This window comes from Pezoporus flaviventris, unplaced genomic scaffold (genome assembly GCF_033815535.1).
Source record: "Pezoporus flaviventris isolate CSIRO_AGI_PZ_B2104156 unplaced genomic scaffold, CSIRO_AGI_Pfla_v1 ptg000015l, whole genome shotgun sequence".
NCBI lineage: Eukaryota > Metazoa > Chordata > Aves > Psittaciformes > Psittacidae > Pezoporus > Pezoporus flaviventris.
Genome location: NW_026892563.1, coordinates 30562942 through 30577928, shown reverse-complemented (window position 1 = coordinate 30577928; position 14987 = coordinate 30562942). Strand labels below are relative to the sequence as shown.

Sequence of the window (14987 nt, the reverse complement as noted above, 5' to 3'; positions counted from 1 at the left end):
CTTCAAGGATTGTTATGCTGTTCTTCCGTTTTAAAAACCTTACCTAACACCTTCTACGAAACTCAGAGATGCCCTGAATTTAATAAGTAAATACATTAATGGGCTGGAGAATTCAGTGAAGTTGACATATCCACAGCATCTGAGGGATGCAGAACAAAAAGATGCAGTTTGGAATCTCTGTTTGAGCTCAGTTTGTGCTGGTGATCACTTTCCTAATGGGGGAAAAATCATCATGTGTCTACAGATATACTGAATATCTAACAGAATGCACTTATACATAAATTATATATATGCAAATACAGATATTCTAAATGTAACAAGGTATACTAAATATCAAGCAGAATACTGTTTACAGCCAATTAGCCAAAGATCTCTTCATACAGATTAGAAAGATCTGTGACCTTCAGGTTTTGTTATTTCTGCTAGCTTTACTTATGAATTGTATCATCTTTAAAGGACTCCAATGGTACATACGTCGACCAATCTAATAGGTTGAATAGAAACTTCTAATGTATTTACCAAGTGCCTTTCCTTCTGACTGTGAAAGCAGACTCAACTGCAGTGTTTCTGTGCCAGTACTGAGACCTGTCATGGCTCTAGACTGATTAAGAGATCAGCTGCCTTTCTGACCTTTGGACACTGTTGGAATCATGACCAGCTGGTAATAAAAGCAAAAGTGATATTTTCACAGAAGCAATGTTCATTTCCAGTGAGAGGTAAAAATGGCCTCACCACATGAAGAAATGGAAAACGTGATTACTGAATATCCACGCTGCCACCCTAGCCTTGTATCTGTCCCTGTATGAAAATAATCAGATTGTGTGACTGGAAATGAAAGAGGAAGGAAAAGTATTTTCTTTCCACATACAAATAGTTGGCAAGTTTTAAAATATGAGGAGTTCAGATGCTATGCAAGTACCTACTAGATAGGTTTGACATCAATAGGGTAACTGTGTATCAGTTGGAAATGGGTAAACTGTTCATACAGCAACAGAATAATCAGTATATGATTTTTTTAAAGGACGTTGAAATGTTTTGAATAGAAGTATGAAGGCTTAGAAGACTCAACACAGTAATAGTTTGTTTTCCTGTATATTTCCCTTCTGTCTCTTTAAGTTTCCTTCCCTGGTGGTGGTCTGTGGCCTGACAGATTTTGATATACAACTAGAAGCGAGTGCTGTTAGATCATCCCTATAGGCATTTTCATGTACTGAATTAATTAGGAGCAAATCAAAAGGTCTTCTCAAGTATATCCTGGTATATCTGGAAACACAATATAAATCCTTTGAAATCGACTTCAGATTTGATGATGGTACTGCATTCAGAAAGTCGGACCCTGAAAATCGGGGATTGTTTCTGTGTCACAAGTACTAAATTTCTGGGAGTTTAGCACGACCTGTAGAGTATCAGACATCTTTCTGGTTCCAGCTAATGGTCACATTATTCCCATGACAGAGGTAACAGCTCTAACATAAAGAAGAAAACTTCATCGAGTGAATCCCCGGATAGCAGCATATGTCAAGTTAGTATTGTCAAAACAACTGCAAGTTACTCTGGAGGATTTGGGGGGGCTGTTGTTTCGTTTGTTTTTTTGGGTTTTTTTTCCCCTTATTCTTCAAGTATGTAACTCCAAATACTACTAAAATGTAGCCATTTCAGAGAAATAGCATTAGAGATGCTACTCTCTGGCTACTACAAATAACAGGTCCAACTGCTTTTTCTGCCCCGTATGAAATATGGCTTCTTCTTTCTTTTTTTTCATGACAGTGTGAATTTGCAAGTTACTTTTCCCTCTTTGATATAATTCCTATTGCAAGTTTTCACTACATGACTTCATATGATTATTCTGCTTTTCTCTGAAAATAATAAAGGACAGGTATTTGGGACTGGGAACAAGGAACCATTTTATTGCAGTGGTCTTTGGTCTCAACAATTGCTAATTAATGCAGCTGACAAACACGCCTATATCTGTTACTCATAATAAACTAAACTATGCAGATTTCAAGGTTGCTTGTTTCTGTGCCAGAAAACATTCTGAAAGGAAATCTTTTCCACAGAAAAGGAGAATGACAGGTAAAGTAAATGAAGTGTGTCTGCTTAGGAACAAGTATTTTATGCATAATTATTTCATACCTTGCAAATTAACTACATCGTATGTGCCTGGAAATTACAGAAAACTGAAATAAAGTACTTAGGGCATATTGGAATTTACAATGCAATTACATTTCTTGTAGGAGCGAGGCAAGGAAAGCATGCAAGTTAAGTGAGGACGGAGCTTGTAGAGTCTTTAAGAACGAAACTTCCATTTCTGTGCTTACCTGAGCTGCCTACTCACTACCACAATAAGTAATACTCAGAAACTACCCATGGAATACAAACGGAGTTGTTCGTATAAGCTTCTTAAAAAGTGAAGGAATACTGTCTCCTGGGTGCAACATAGGAGCTATATTTTAGTATGAGACACTTTAAAAAGAAGCTTGCTGTTTCCTGCTGCCTTTTGTGGGGAGCCAGAGACTTTTGCTGCTGTTTGTATTGCATGGACATTTCAATATATAGAAAATCCATTTATTAGTGTGTATCACACTGCAAATTCATGCAGAATGTTCCCATACGTATTCTATTTCTTTGTTTCCAGATGTTAATTAAATAAGAGAGAACGTTTGTGGTACTTTGTTTAAACTACTATGGTAGAGCCTCAAGTTGGCTTTAACCTTGTAAAATTGCCCTGGCTGGGGCAATTATCACTTCAAAGAAAGAGCAGCCAAAAAGCTGACAGAAAGCTTTTGAAGCTCATATCCTTTAAATAGAGAATAATAAACTAGATGGGATCAGACTTTAAGAACTCAGATCTGCTGAAAGAGATCAAATGCAGGGTATTGTAAATAAATCTCCTTGCCATCCACCAGCCCCTTGAGAAGAATGTCTTCTCCTCCAAGCTTTTACTTGTCATTTGATATTTTTCAGTAGCTGGCTTGTGTTCAGGCTCCACAGGCTTCTTTGCTCTGTCAGCCAGGCTTGGCAAGGGTTTAATATCCCATGTGCAAGACCCCTGTGCCTCTCAAGTCTTCATGCCTGGAGATATTGCAAGCTGGCTAGAAGTACTCCTGACTTCTCCTGTGCCACCAACTGTTCCATTTGCTGTCCCAAGGGAGCAGCCACCCCGTACCCCCTGTCCCAGGGTGAGAAGGCAAGGACTAGGCAGTTAGGCGGGCACTTTTTCTCTCATCCAGCTTCACCCTTTTAGCAAAATGCACTTAACACTGAAATTAAATAAATAAATAAAAAGAGAACATCTGGCATCTATCACTGCTGTCAGTTTCATAAGAGGATCTGGTGTCTTTCTGGACAGATATACCTAAGGATATAGATATGGATGTAGGAATAAAGTTTGAAAATGAGACTCTACAAAGACTCCACCTAGGTGCTTGCCTTGTCTAAGCAATAGCAGTAGAGTTTTCTCATTGGTTTGTTGTCAAATCTGTGCAGGCAGGAAGGCTTACAGATGTTTAGGTTTGAAATTGATGGCACAGATAATTAATTGCATTTAAACTTAGCACTTACAAAAATGCTTCTGACAAACTGCTTTCCTGCAGAGGAGTATTATGTCAGTGCTATTTGCAGCATTTTTTTGCAACGGCTCTGTGTTGGTATTTCCATTACAAAACTCTATGTTCTTTCAATAAAAATTCACTCTGGCTGAAACCTGGACCATCTGATCTCAGCTCTTGATTAGTGGTTGTTTTTACCAGTTTTTCAGCAAACTGAGGTGAAGTTTCTGTGTTGTACAAAGGTTAAAAAAGTTGTAGAGGGGAGGAAATGAGGAAGGGGAGCAGCAGGAATGTAAATGATGCAAGTGGTTTATATTTCAGTTGCTTTTTTCTCTACCAGTAGGATCAAAATGGTGTGCTGTTGGCATCATCTGTAGACCATTTGTGCTCAAGTGGCGTTCATTACAGTTCTTTTTAGTGCATGAAATTCTGCACATTGCCCAGCTATAGAAAAATGTTTCAACAGCTACATAAATCTTTATCACAAGGCAGTAGCAATTGAAAATTATAACAAAATAAAATATGATGTAAGATGATACACTGCATTATTTTTTAAATTGTTTCTGACTAAGGGGAGGCAAAAGTCACCATTTCTAAATTATGAGGTGCTGAGGGGAGGTTGGGTGGTTTTCTTTGGGTGTTTTTCCATTTCCTGTGCTGATCTCCAGTTGATGTATATCTGGGTGTGGTGATAATCAAACCATGTGGAAGCACTGGGTCATTTTGAAAATTATTTTTTATGAGAGATCAGTGATGTGAAACTGCCTTTTCTATGTCTGCTCAGTTGGCATCTGACTAGAATTGAAAAGCTGAGAAAGGAATTCTGAGTCCCCATCTACTTCCATGGAGACAGCAACAGCTTCACTGCTGTGAGGACTTTTGGCTAGTAAAGCAGTCATCAGCTTTGCCTGCTATTTGGGCTGGTAGAAGCCTGCTTCTGTGCGCTTTTTGTTTTCTTGAGCGTGTTTTTTTGGCTGTTATGTCAGTATATTGGTATACACATAGTTTCTCATTTTGTGGCTTTTGTTTTGCTTGCTTGCTTGCTTTAATGTTGAGTCTATATTTTCAATCATTATATGCTTTTTAAATTACATACTACATAATTATTTATTTCTTGTTGTGGCTGGCCAGAAGATACCCGAGTTATTTTCTGAATGTTACACACAATCTCAGTCACTTTGATGGGCCTTCTAGCAGTTAACGGCATGCTTGTATGTTAGATCTGCTTAAGCTGTCACCTTCCGGTCATCAAACCCTGTAGAGAATAAGTCAAGCTTTATCAGGCCTACCCTGAAGTAGCCAAGGAATTCAGCTTGAGATCACTGTAAAGAAACCTGAATGGGAGCCTTAGAAGGCAACAAATTCAAGTGACATTTTTGCTGAATCTTCATGCGCCAGACAGAGCCGATGAGAGGGCAGGCTGCAGTGCAGAGCTCGGGGTGTAGAAAGTGCCTGCACTGGTCTCCTGAGGGAATGGTGCGCAATGGGCAGGGCTGCACTCGGTGCTCCCTGGTGGAGGTCCTCCTGCAGCAGGGGCTGAGCTGCGGGATGCTGTTAATAGACTGCGGGATGTCAGGGAAGCTGAGAGGAAGCAGGAATGCTTGCTCCTGGCCCAAACTGTGCAGGGGCCTCGAGCTTCACCTCTGCCTCATGAAGGAAAGAAGGAGGCCGTTAACCCAGGAAGCTGGGAATTAGTGACAAAAAAAAAAACAAAAAAAAGAAGGAAAAGGACAACCAAAAGCAAGGGGCTTCCCCCTAAATCCCCTGTCCCCACGCAGAACCGCTTTGCTGTCCTGCAGGGGGCTAATGAGGAAGCGCACTCGAGCCAGAAACAGCCGGCTGATGCACTGCTAAAGAAGATCTCTACTGGTGCTGCTAGGAAAAAGCGGCGGGTCGTAGTAGTAGGGGACTCGACACTGAAAGGGACAGAAGCACTCGTCTGCCGGCCAGACCCCGTCTCACGGGAGGTGTGTTGCCTACCGGGGGCACGGATCGGGGATGTGGCAGAGAGGCTGCCTGCTCTAGTAAGTCCCATGGATTATTACCCACTCCCAGTGATACATGAGGGTGCTAGGGATATAGATAGTAGTAGCCTGGGGAACATAAAGAAGGACTACAGAGCCCTGGGGGAGGTGGTTAGGGGCTCTGGAGCTCAGGTGGACTTTTCATCAATTCTCCAGGGTACAGGGGAGGACCTAAAAAAAGCTAGGAGGATTGGCCAGGTTAATAAATGGTTATTTTAGTGGTGTCATAGTCAGGGGTTTGGGTGTCTTGAACACAGGACCCAAGCTTGTAGGCCAGGTCTAGTGGGGGCTGGTGGAGCTGGTCTAAAGAAGGGAAAGAGCAGTTTTGGTAGGAGGGTTGCAAGGCTGGTCAAGGAGGCTTTAAACTAGATGTGTTGGGGGAGGGGGGCATCATTCCATTCCAACACTCCCAGTCAGTTGCCAGAACCTATAATAAATGCTCGGAGCAATGTAGAGATATCCCAGCTACTCCAGCCAATGAGCCGGCTCCAGCTGGAGCTCGGCTCAGATGCCTCTATACAAATGTCCGTAGCATGGGGAACAAACAAGAGGAATTAGAGATGTGGGCACATCTACAGGGGTATGATATAATAGGCATCACAGAAACATGGTGGGATGGCTCCTATGACTGGAGTGTCGGAATGGAAGGTTACAGGCTCTTTAGAAAAGACAGGCCTGGCAGGCGGGGAGGGGAGTTGCTACTTATGTTAAGGATAGGGTGGAGGGTATGGAACTCTGTCTGGGGACAGGTGAGCAGTCCACAGAGAGTTTGTGGGTCAGGGTTAAAGGGAATATAGCTATGGGAGACATTACTGTGGGGATCTGTTACAGACCGCCTGATCAAGGAGAGCCTGCGGATGAAGCACTCTATAGACAGATAGGAAAAGCCTCACGCTCGCAGGCCCTTGTTCTCATGGGTGACTTCAACCACCCTAACATCTGTTGGAATGACGGTATGGCCCGGCAGAAGCAATCCAGGAGGTTCCTCGATCATGTGGAAGACAACTTCCTTCTGCAAGTAATAGAGGAACCGACAAGGAGAGGTGCCGTGCTTGACCTCGTGCTCACCAACAGGGAAGGGCTTGTTGGAAATGTGACTCTCCAGGGCAGCCTTGGATGCAGTGATCACAAGATGGTTGAATTTGAGATCCTCAGGACAGTGAGAAGAGCGTGCAGCAAGCTCACTGCCCTGGACTTAAGAGAGCAGACTTTGGGCTCTTCAGGAACCTGCTTAGTAAGGTTCCATGGGATACAGCCCAAGAGGGCAGTGGGTCCCAAGACTGTTGGTTGATATTCAAGGATCACCTGCTACAAGGTCAGGACTGTTACATCCCAACTAGAAAGAAGAGCAGCAGGAGGGCCAGGAGACCTCCTTGGCTGGATAAGGAGCTCCTGAGGAAAATTCAAATGAAAAAAGAGGCTTATAGTAAGTAGAAGCAAGGACAGGTGGCATGGGAAGAGTACAGGGATGTTGTCCGGGAAGCTAGGGACCAGGTTAGGAAAGTTAAGGACCACTTAGAATTAAACTTAGCTAGAGGTATTAAGGATAACAGGAAGGGATTCTACAGGTACATAGTAAATAAAAAACAGACTAGGGAAAATGTAGGCCCCCTGAGGAAGCTCTCGGGAGAACTGGCTACACAGGATTTGGAGAAGGCTGAGGTTCTGAATGACTTCTTTGCCTCTGTCTTCACTGGCAAAGGCTCTGACCAAACCACCCAAATCTTGGAAGGCAGATGCAGGGACTGTGAGAATGAAGACCTTGGGCCCACTGTAGGAGAGGATCTGGTTCGAGACCATCTTAAAAATCTGAACGTGCACAAGTCCATGGGTCCTGATGAGATCCATCCACGGGTCCTGAAGGAGCTGGCAAATGAAGTTGCGAAGCCGCTGGCCATCATATTTGAGAAATCATGGCAGTCAGGTGAAGTTCCTGATGACTGGAAAAAGGGAAATATAACGCCCATTTTCAAGAAGGGGAAAATGGATCACCCAGGGAATTACAGACCAGTTAGTCTCACCTCTGTGCCTGGCAAAATCTTGGAGCAGATTCTCCTGGAAGGCATGCTAAGGCACATGAAAATCAACAAGGTGCTTGGTGACAGCCAGCATGGCTTCACTAAGGGGAAATCCTGCCTGACCAATTTGGTGGCCTTCTATGATGGGGCTACAGAACTGATGGACAGGGGTAGAGCAGTTGATGTCATCTGCCTGGACTTGTGTAAAGCGTTCGACACTGTCCCACACGACATCCTTGTCTCTGAATTGGAGAGACATCAATTTGATGGATGGACCACTCGGTGGATAAAGAACTGGCTGGATGGCCGCACACAAAGAGTTGTGGTCAATGGCTCAATGTCCATCTGGAGACCAGTAACGAGTGGCGTCCCTCAGGGATCGGTGTTGGGACCGATCTTGTTCAACATCTTCGTCGCTGACATGGACAGTGGGATTGAGTGCGCCCTCTGCAAGTTTGCCGATGATACCAAGCTGTGTGCTTCAGTTGATACCCTGGAGGGAAGGAATGCCATCCAGAGGGACCTTGACACGCTTGTGAGGTGGGCTGATGCCAACCTCATGAAGCTTAACCATGCCAAGTGCAAGGCCCTGCACCTGGGTCAGAGCAATCCCAGGCACAGCTACAGGTTGGGCAGAGAAGAGATTCAGAGCAGCCCTGTGGAGAAGGACTTGGGGGTGTTGGTCAATGAGAAAATGAACATGGGCCAGCAGTGTGCGCTTGCAGCCCAGAAAGCCAACCGTATCCTGGGCTGCATCAAAAGGAGCATGACCAGCAGGTCGAAGGAGGTGATCCTGCCCCTCTACTCTGCTCTTGTGAGACCTCACCTGGAGTATTGTGTGCAGTTCTGGTGTCCTCAACATCAAAAGGACATGGAACTGTTGGAACAAGTCCAGAGGAGGGCCACGAGGATGATCAGGGGACTGGAGCACCTCCTGTATGGAGACAGGCTGAGGAAGTTGGGGCTGTTCAGCCTGGAGAAGAGAAGGCTGTGTGGAGACCTCATAGCAGCCTTCCAGTATCTGAAGGGGGCCTGTAGGGATGCTGGGGAGGGACTCTTCATTAGGGACTGTAGTGATAGGACAAGGGGTAACGGGTTAAAACTTAAACAGGGGAAGTTTAGGTTGGATATAAGGAGGAAATTCTTTCCTGTTAGGCTGGTGAGGCACTGGAATGGGTTGCCCAGGGAGGTTGTGTATGCTCCATCCCTGGCAGTGTTCAAGACCAGGTTGGACAGAGCCTTGGGTGACATGGTTTAGTGTGAGGTGTCCCTGCCCATAGCAGGGGCGTTGGACCTAGATGATCTTGGGGTCCTTTCCAACCCTAATTATTCTATGATTCTATGTTAGCTGCTTATATTAGTGTAGATCTTTCTGTATTGACAGATCTTGGAGCCTTGCAATGGCACAGAAACATCCAGATCTAGTAGCAAAAGCAGCACAGTAAAGCTGTGTTTTTATCATTGGAAGATATAAATGTTAGGAGAAGCAAATCTGAGAGCCTTTGGGGTCTTTAGAAAGAGCTGGATAAGAACAACATTAGAGACTTGAATGTCTTGGTTCTTCTCACAAATAATTATGATAGTCCCATTTAACTTTTGACTTTCAGAGTCTTACTATAAAATCAGACTCACTGAAGACTGAAGTGCTGTCAGGTCAAAGATTTGAATCTAGAGGTATCCAACAAAACTTTCTGAGTTCTAGAGGCTTTTTTGCTGTTTGCTTGGGAGAATTACAGTGTTTACTTATTTATGGTGCAATCATTTCTATGCTGTGAATGACTTGATTAACATGTGTAGATTTCTGAAACAGCTTCACTGCAGAGAAATGGGATGTTTGGGAATGTTTTGACTGTTTTTCAATATATAATGTGGGTTAATCTAAGTGTAGGCTTTAAAGTATTTAAAATTTTAAAGCATTACTCAAAGTTACATTTTGAATTTAAGTCACTCTACCTGCTCCTCTTCCCTTAGTGATTTTCACGCAAACAAAATTCTGTTAGGAAGGATTTTCTGACAGCAGATCAGATTTTTAGTCATAATCAAAAAAGTAAAACCACTATATGCAACTACATCTTTCTATTATATTTAATATCTTTATATTTATTTTATATTTTATATTTATATTATATATATTATATATGCATGGAACTTTTGATATAGTCATAATAAGATATACCCTTACAGCATTCAAGAAATCTGATATTCCAGCTCAATATGAGTAGTAATGGATGTGGGAAAAATCTGTAGGCAAGGTATGGATTGTTAGACTTTGTAGTTGAAAGCATAGTTTCTTTGTAAATGAAAATGGATTCTCAATATTCGCCCACATTTGTAAATATATGAAAAAGAAAATTATTTTAGGGAAGAGTTGGTTTAGGCACTGAACAAAGCTATTTGGGGAGCAGAAATCAAAGTTAATGATTGTTTTTTTTAGAGAAAAGACAAAGGTAACTAAAGTCCCTTAGTTTCTACATTTATATACAAGTCACTCAGTACACTGTTCTAAAGTGTGCTGAACTCTTGTACTTTATTCCACAGAGAAAACAAACTACTATGCATGAAGTCAACTGTGTCCATATCCCTGTATTCTAGGAAGTGATATAACTGGGCTACTTCGTAGACCCTCTTGTGTAACGTACCACACTTTGTTAATATGCTGTTTCTTACCTTACAACATGAATTCTTGTTTTTCAGCTCTGAGGGACAACAGAATTGAGCTGGTCCGAGCTTCATGGCATGAGCTGAGTATCAGTGTCAGCGATGTGTCTCTGTCGGATGAAGGGCAGTACACCTGCTCTTTATTTACTATGCCTGTCAAAACTTCCAAGGCTTTTCTCACTGTTCTCGGTAAGTTTAAATAGCTGAGCATAAAGAAGCAAGTGTTAAACTTCTTAGGCTTTTGGCAAATTATGATAAGAATGAACTTTTCTAAAGCTTGGCAGAAGATAAATGTAGATGTCTGATCTTGTTTCCCTGATGTTTATTGTTTCATATTGCTGTGCTGAAAAATAACATGACTCTTACTGTTTGCACTGCGGCAGGGTAATGAATTAGGAAACACACAAATACCAAGGTATGAGTGCTCGGTAAAATGGACATAACTTCTACATCCTAAGCATCAGAAGTGCAAAGAAGGTGCATGCGTTCATCTCCTAATAATGTATTGTATAGGGCAAAGAGGGGGAAATCAGAAAGCATGACATCAAAAGGGGCTGTAGAGCTTTATCATTTTTCCTTAGCTGTGCATTTTCTTGGCTCATTCTGTTTCCTTTTTTATCTATAAAGTGCATATTTTCACTGGGTTTGCTGTTTCTTTTATACTTTATCCTCTAAGTGCTCTGCTGTTTTCTCCAAAGGTTATAGATACACATAGAGACGCCAGGAAATAAAGTTTCTTCTCGAAGCTTTGTATGATTCTATGAATGTCAGTAGCCCAATCAGCCAAAATTGCTATAGTTCATTGAAACACATCTGTGTACCTAAGAGGTTATAAGATTTTAGAGATTGATTTTTATTCTTTTCTCTTTTTTCTGTCCCTGAACTCGACTCTTTTTGTTTTATTTTTATATGTAGACAGTCAGACAGTTGAATTTAATAGGACTAATGTGAGATGTTCTCTGCACCAGTAATATTCATATTAATCCAGCCATGGAATTGGTTTTTTGCATAGGATATAAAATACATCTCCCTTTCTGTCCCCATGAGACTATTGTACAAAACTCTTCACAATTTTGCCATTAAGAACAAAAAATACCCACTCAAAGCAGAATATTCTGGAATACAACTGCCTGTGGTTAATCCTCTCTGTAGAGAGGCATCTCATGATCTAAACAATAGAAGAGCAGACAAGATCAACGTTTTAAATGGCAGAAAGGCATAGAAAAGTGTTACAAAGACAAAAAAAAAAAAACAGCTACCCACTATTTATCAGCCAAAGTAACTTTATTTTTCACAGGCCTTTTACATTTACCTTCCTTTTGGGGGAGAGTTTAGTGAAAGTTTCCGAACATCAGCTACTTACTTTCCAAGAAAGAAAGCTGCAAGTTTTAAGATGCTGACCTTTTTTTGGTTTGTAATTTTCTATTTCAAAGTAACATTTTAAACTCTTGGAGCTCCTTCTATCTGAGAAGGGTATGTTTTCTGTTTGAAATATATTACATCTTTTAATCAGATAAACTATCCTTTTATGTACTAATAATCTCTTTATTGACTACTCTGTTATGGATTAGAAGATTTAAGTGTCAAGGTATTATAGTAGACACCATTTTCTGTCCTGAAAGAGAGGTATAGATTTATTACAGAAATGTACTCTGCGATATGTACTGCTGCTTGGATTTTATGTATGTAATCTGTCATTTTGGAAAAGAGATGTAAACAAAGCAAATTGTGAAACACAGGGCACAGGATCAATTACTGTGAGTGATCCCTTTATCTAGGCACAAATACAAATGCATCAAAACGCTGCAGATGCAAGTTATTACAATGACATCTTCAGAGGTTTTAAAATTACGGTCATCAGTATCACGTTAAAATAAGTTAGTCTTGTGTTTTCAGAAGCCACATGGATTTATACATGCAGTGATTAAATTTTTCCCAATTATTTTTTCATAGAAAAGTAACTAGTTCCAAATTTAATATTATGCATATAGTATGTCATGATCATCCAGCCTCCTCTAAAGAACTGGGATTCAGCTGAGGAATTCTCCATTAGCCAATGGAATTGTGGTTATAACTATTGTCTGAAGAGAATGTATGAACAAACTCCTGTATTTATTTTCATCCTCACTTTTCCTTGGATTTAGTCTGAAAATCTTCACAATTCATGCTTAAATATCTGTCCTGAACTTAGATCAGTTCAGCTTTCTGTTGCCACTCACATTTTATTTTCACAGTTGTACTTCTGTGCAGACCGGTTTAAACCTTATAATAACAATTCAGACAAGAGCTTCGTGCACAATATACATAGATAAGATGGTTTTTAAAATATAGCCTGTTTCCCTTAGAAAACTAGGTAATTTCTGTTTTCTTTAAATCTTTAGAATCCACTACAGTTGAGATTGACATTTTATTTGCAATAGGAAACAGGATTCACTGACAGGGCAAAGAATTATTTCCTGAATTTAGAACATATAAGGAAGTGAACTTTATGCTGGTCATATATTCTTGTCTCTGATAGTGTCAGTTGCTGCCATTTTGCTTGTTTGCTTGTTAGGTGTTCCTGAGAAGCCACAAATCACTGGATTTACCTCACCAGTTATGGAGGGAGAGAGGATGCAGCTTACTTGCAAGACATCTGGGAGTAAACCAGCAGCTGACATCAGATGGTTCAAGAATGACAAAGAAGTTAAAGGTATTTAAAAGAACTTTGATATCATTTGGTCCAATAGTCAAAACTATACATTGTGTAGAATCGTATTTTTTAATTCATGTTTGTAAAGTTTCTTATATTTAATCATTAAATGAATCGGTGATAGTACATAGGTAAGGAAATGATTGTGAATTGCTGGATTGGTCATATAACCATATTTTTATTCTATTTCTTCAAACGGTAGAAACTGATGTTTTTAATTGCTTTGAACTCTCTTCAGCTTAATAAACTCAGCTTCATAGAGAACTATTTGGGGGATTATTGTTATCACAGCCATACCATTCACTGCAGATATTTTACCTTTTCATTTCTTTTTGCCTTTTTAATATGACACGTCTCAGTTGGTCAGTTGCCAGTTTTATGTTACTCTCTAAGTGACTGGGTGAGGCAGAAGCATCTGGAGGAGACAGGAGATTGCTTTTCCAGTAGGGGAGTTATGGAGCCTGCTTTGGTGCAGAAGAGTCAGGTTGTAACATTTGAAGGAATCTTGTTTGAGTGACTGGGAACCTGCAGCTGAGGCAAGGATGCTGAGTCTGTGGTGAGGAGCAGGGAGAAGATGGTCTTTAAAAGGGCTGAGGAGAACTTCGCAAGGACTGGGAAGAATTGGACAAAGTGTGCTGTAACTGAAAAGTCATGGGGTGACTAAAATCAAAGCTGAAAGCATGGGTTTGCCTTTGAAGATGCAGGAAAATAGGAAAGAGTTGCATATAAAGGTGTCTATTTCTTTTCTGTCTTCTCTTTCACTTTTTAAGTTCTTTACTTAAAACTTAGTTTTGTAGTCCATGTCTCAGAAATGCTGTGATAGTTTAAAATCCTTTTTGGCAAATGGGTGGGCAAAGCTTCCTATAAAAGAAGGTTTGGTCACATCTCCACAGCCAACTGAGGTCCCATTATAGATTAGACGAATAAAAAGGATAAGGTACTGGTATTTATTCATGTCACTTCATTGTGCAGTAAGACCAGATCAATAAATGATTCAAAATCCACCTTATAAGTGTAGCTTTTTTTAATATATATGAAAAAACTACAACAAAACCTCAACCAAACAACAGCTTTATCTGTTTTGTCTCATATTTGTCTGGTGTTGTGGATTTTGTTAGCTCAATAAACTGCCTCAAGCAATTTTTCAGCATTAATTGCAAAGTCCATTAATCTTCCTTTACTATTCTGCACCACAGTTCAATGTACACAACCAGAGCTGTGATATAAAATTGGTAAATAAAGGAGATTGCAGTTGATTGCCCAAGGAACCCAGTCTGCTCCAGAGCATATTGAAAGACACAGGAATTTTAGGCTTGAGTCATTTGAAATGTGTTTGAGCACTTGTAACATGGATAGAAAATGAGGAAACAGAGACATATCCTTTCCAGCCACAGCGAAATTACTGAAAGAAAGGCATCAAACATAATTAAAAAGAAGAATTTGCCAGCACAGCTTGCACACATGGCACAGCATAGATCCTGTCAGCCCAGAAAGATGACAGGATGAATATGTAAATCCAAGACATGTAAATACTGAAAATTACTCTAAGCAATATCAGTACTTTAAGGGAACCACTGGTACAGTTGACCTAGCAGCATGACAATACTGAAATAAGTTGTATTAAAGATTTTATTTTATAATCTGATGTAAAAACTTTGCTGTTCTTTCAGCATGCCATTGAAGTCAGGAAGTGATTTGGTGATGTGACTCTTTAACTAATTTGCTCTTCTCAACAGTTCCTTAAGGGATGATTTTCTTTAAAAAAGGGGGGTGGGGAAGGAGCAAAGAAGATGTGTCAAAAGGAGTAGTAAAGAAAAAAAAAAATCCAGAGATGAAAATACTGAGCACATTCATTTCAGTTTAGTTTTCTAGGTCTTCTGAAGAGCACATTGCCATTTCACAAAGGTTAAAAATAAAATAACCTAACCAGTTTGCAGTGGCATCAGCAAAAGTTACATTAGCTTTGTGCACTGTAAAAGGTGAAATGATAAATCTGAGAAAATAGATATGAAATTATATGCTAATGCAGCTGACATTAAAGGTTAGG

The 14987-nt window shown here is 40.6% G+C and overlaps 1 protein-coding gene across 3 annotated transcripts in view; it reads left to right on the top strand.

Moving 5' to 3' along the window:
• Positions 1–14987, top strand: part of CADM2 (cell adhesion molecule 2) — a 628684-nt gene that overhangs the window by 495524 nt on the left and 118173 nt on the right. For all 3 annotated transcript variants that reach the window (XM_061453969.1, XM_061453970.1, XM_061453968.1), the window contains 2 exons: positions 10285–10437; positions 12803–12940. In XM_061453969.1, the coding sequence (XP_061309953.1) occupies positions 10285–10437; positions 12803–12940 (291 nt within the window). The remainder of the gene's footprint in view (positions 1–10284; positions 10438–12802; positions 12941–14987) is intronic.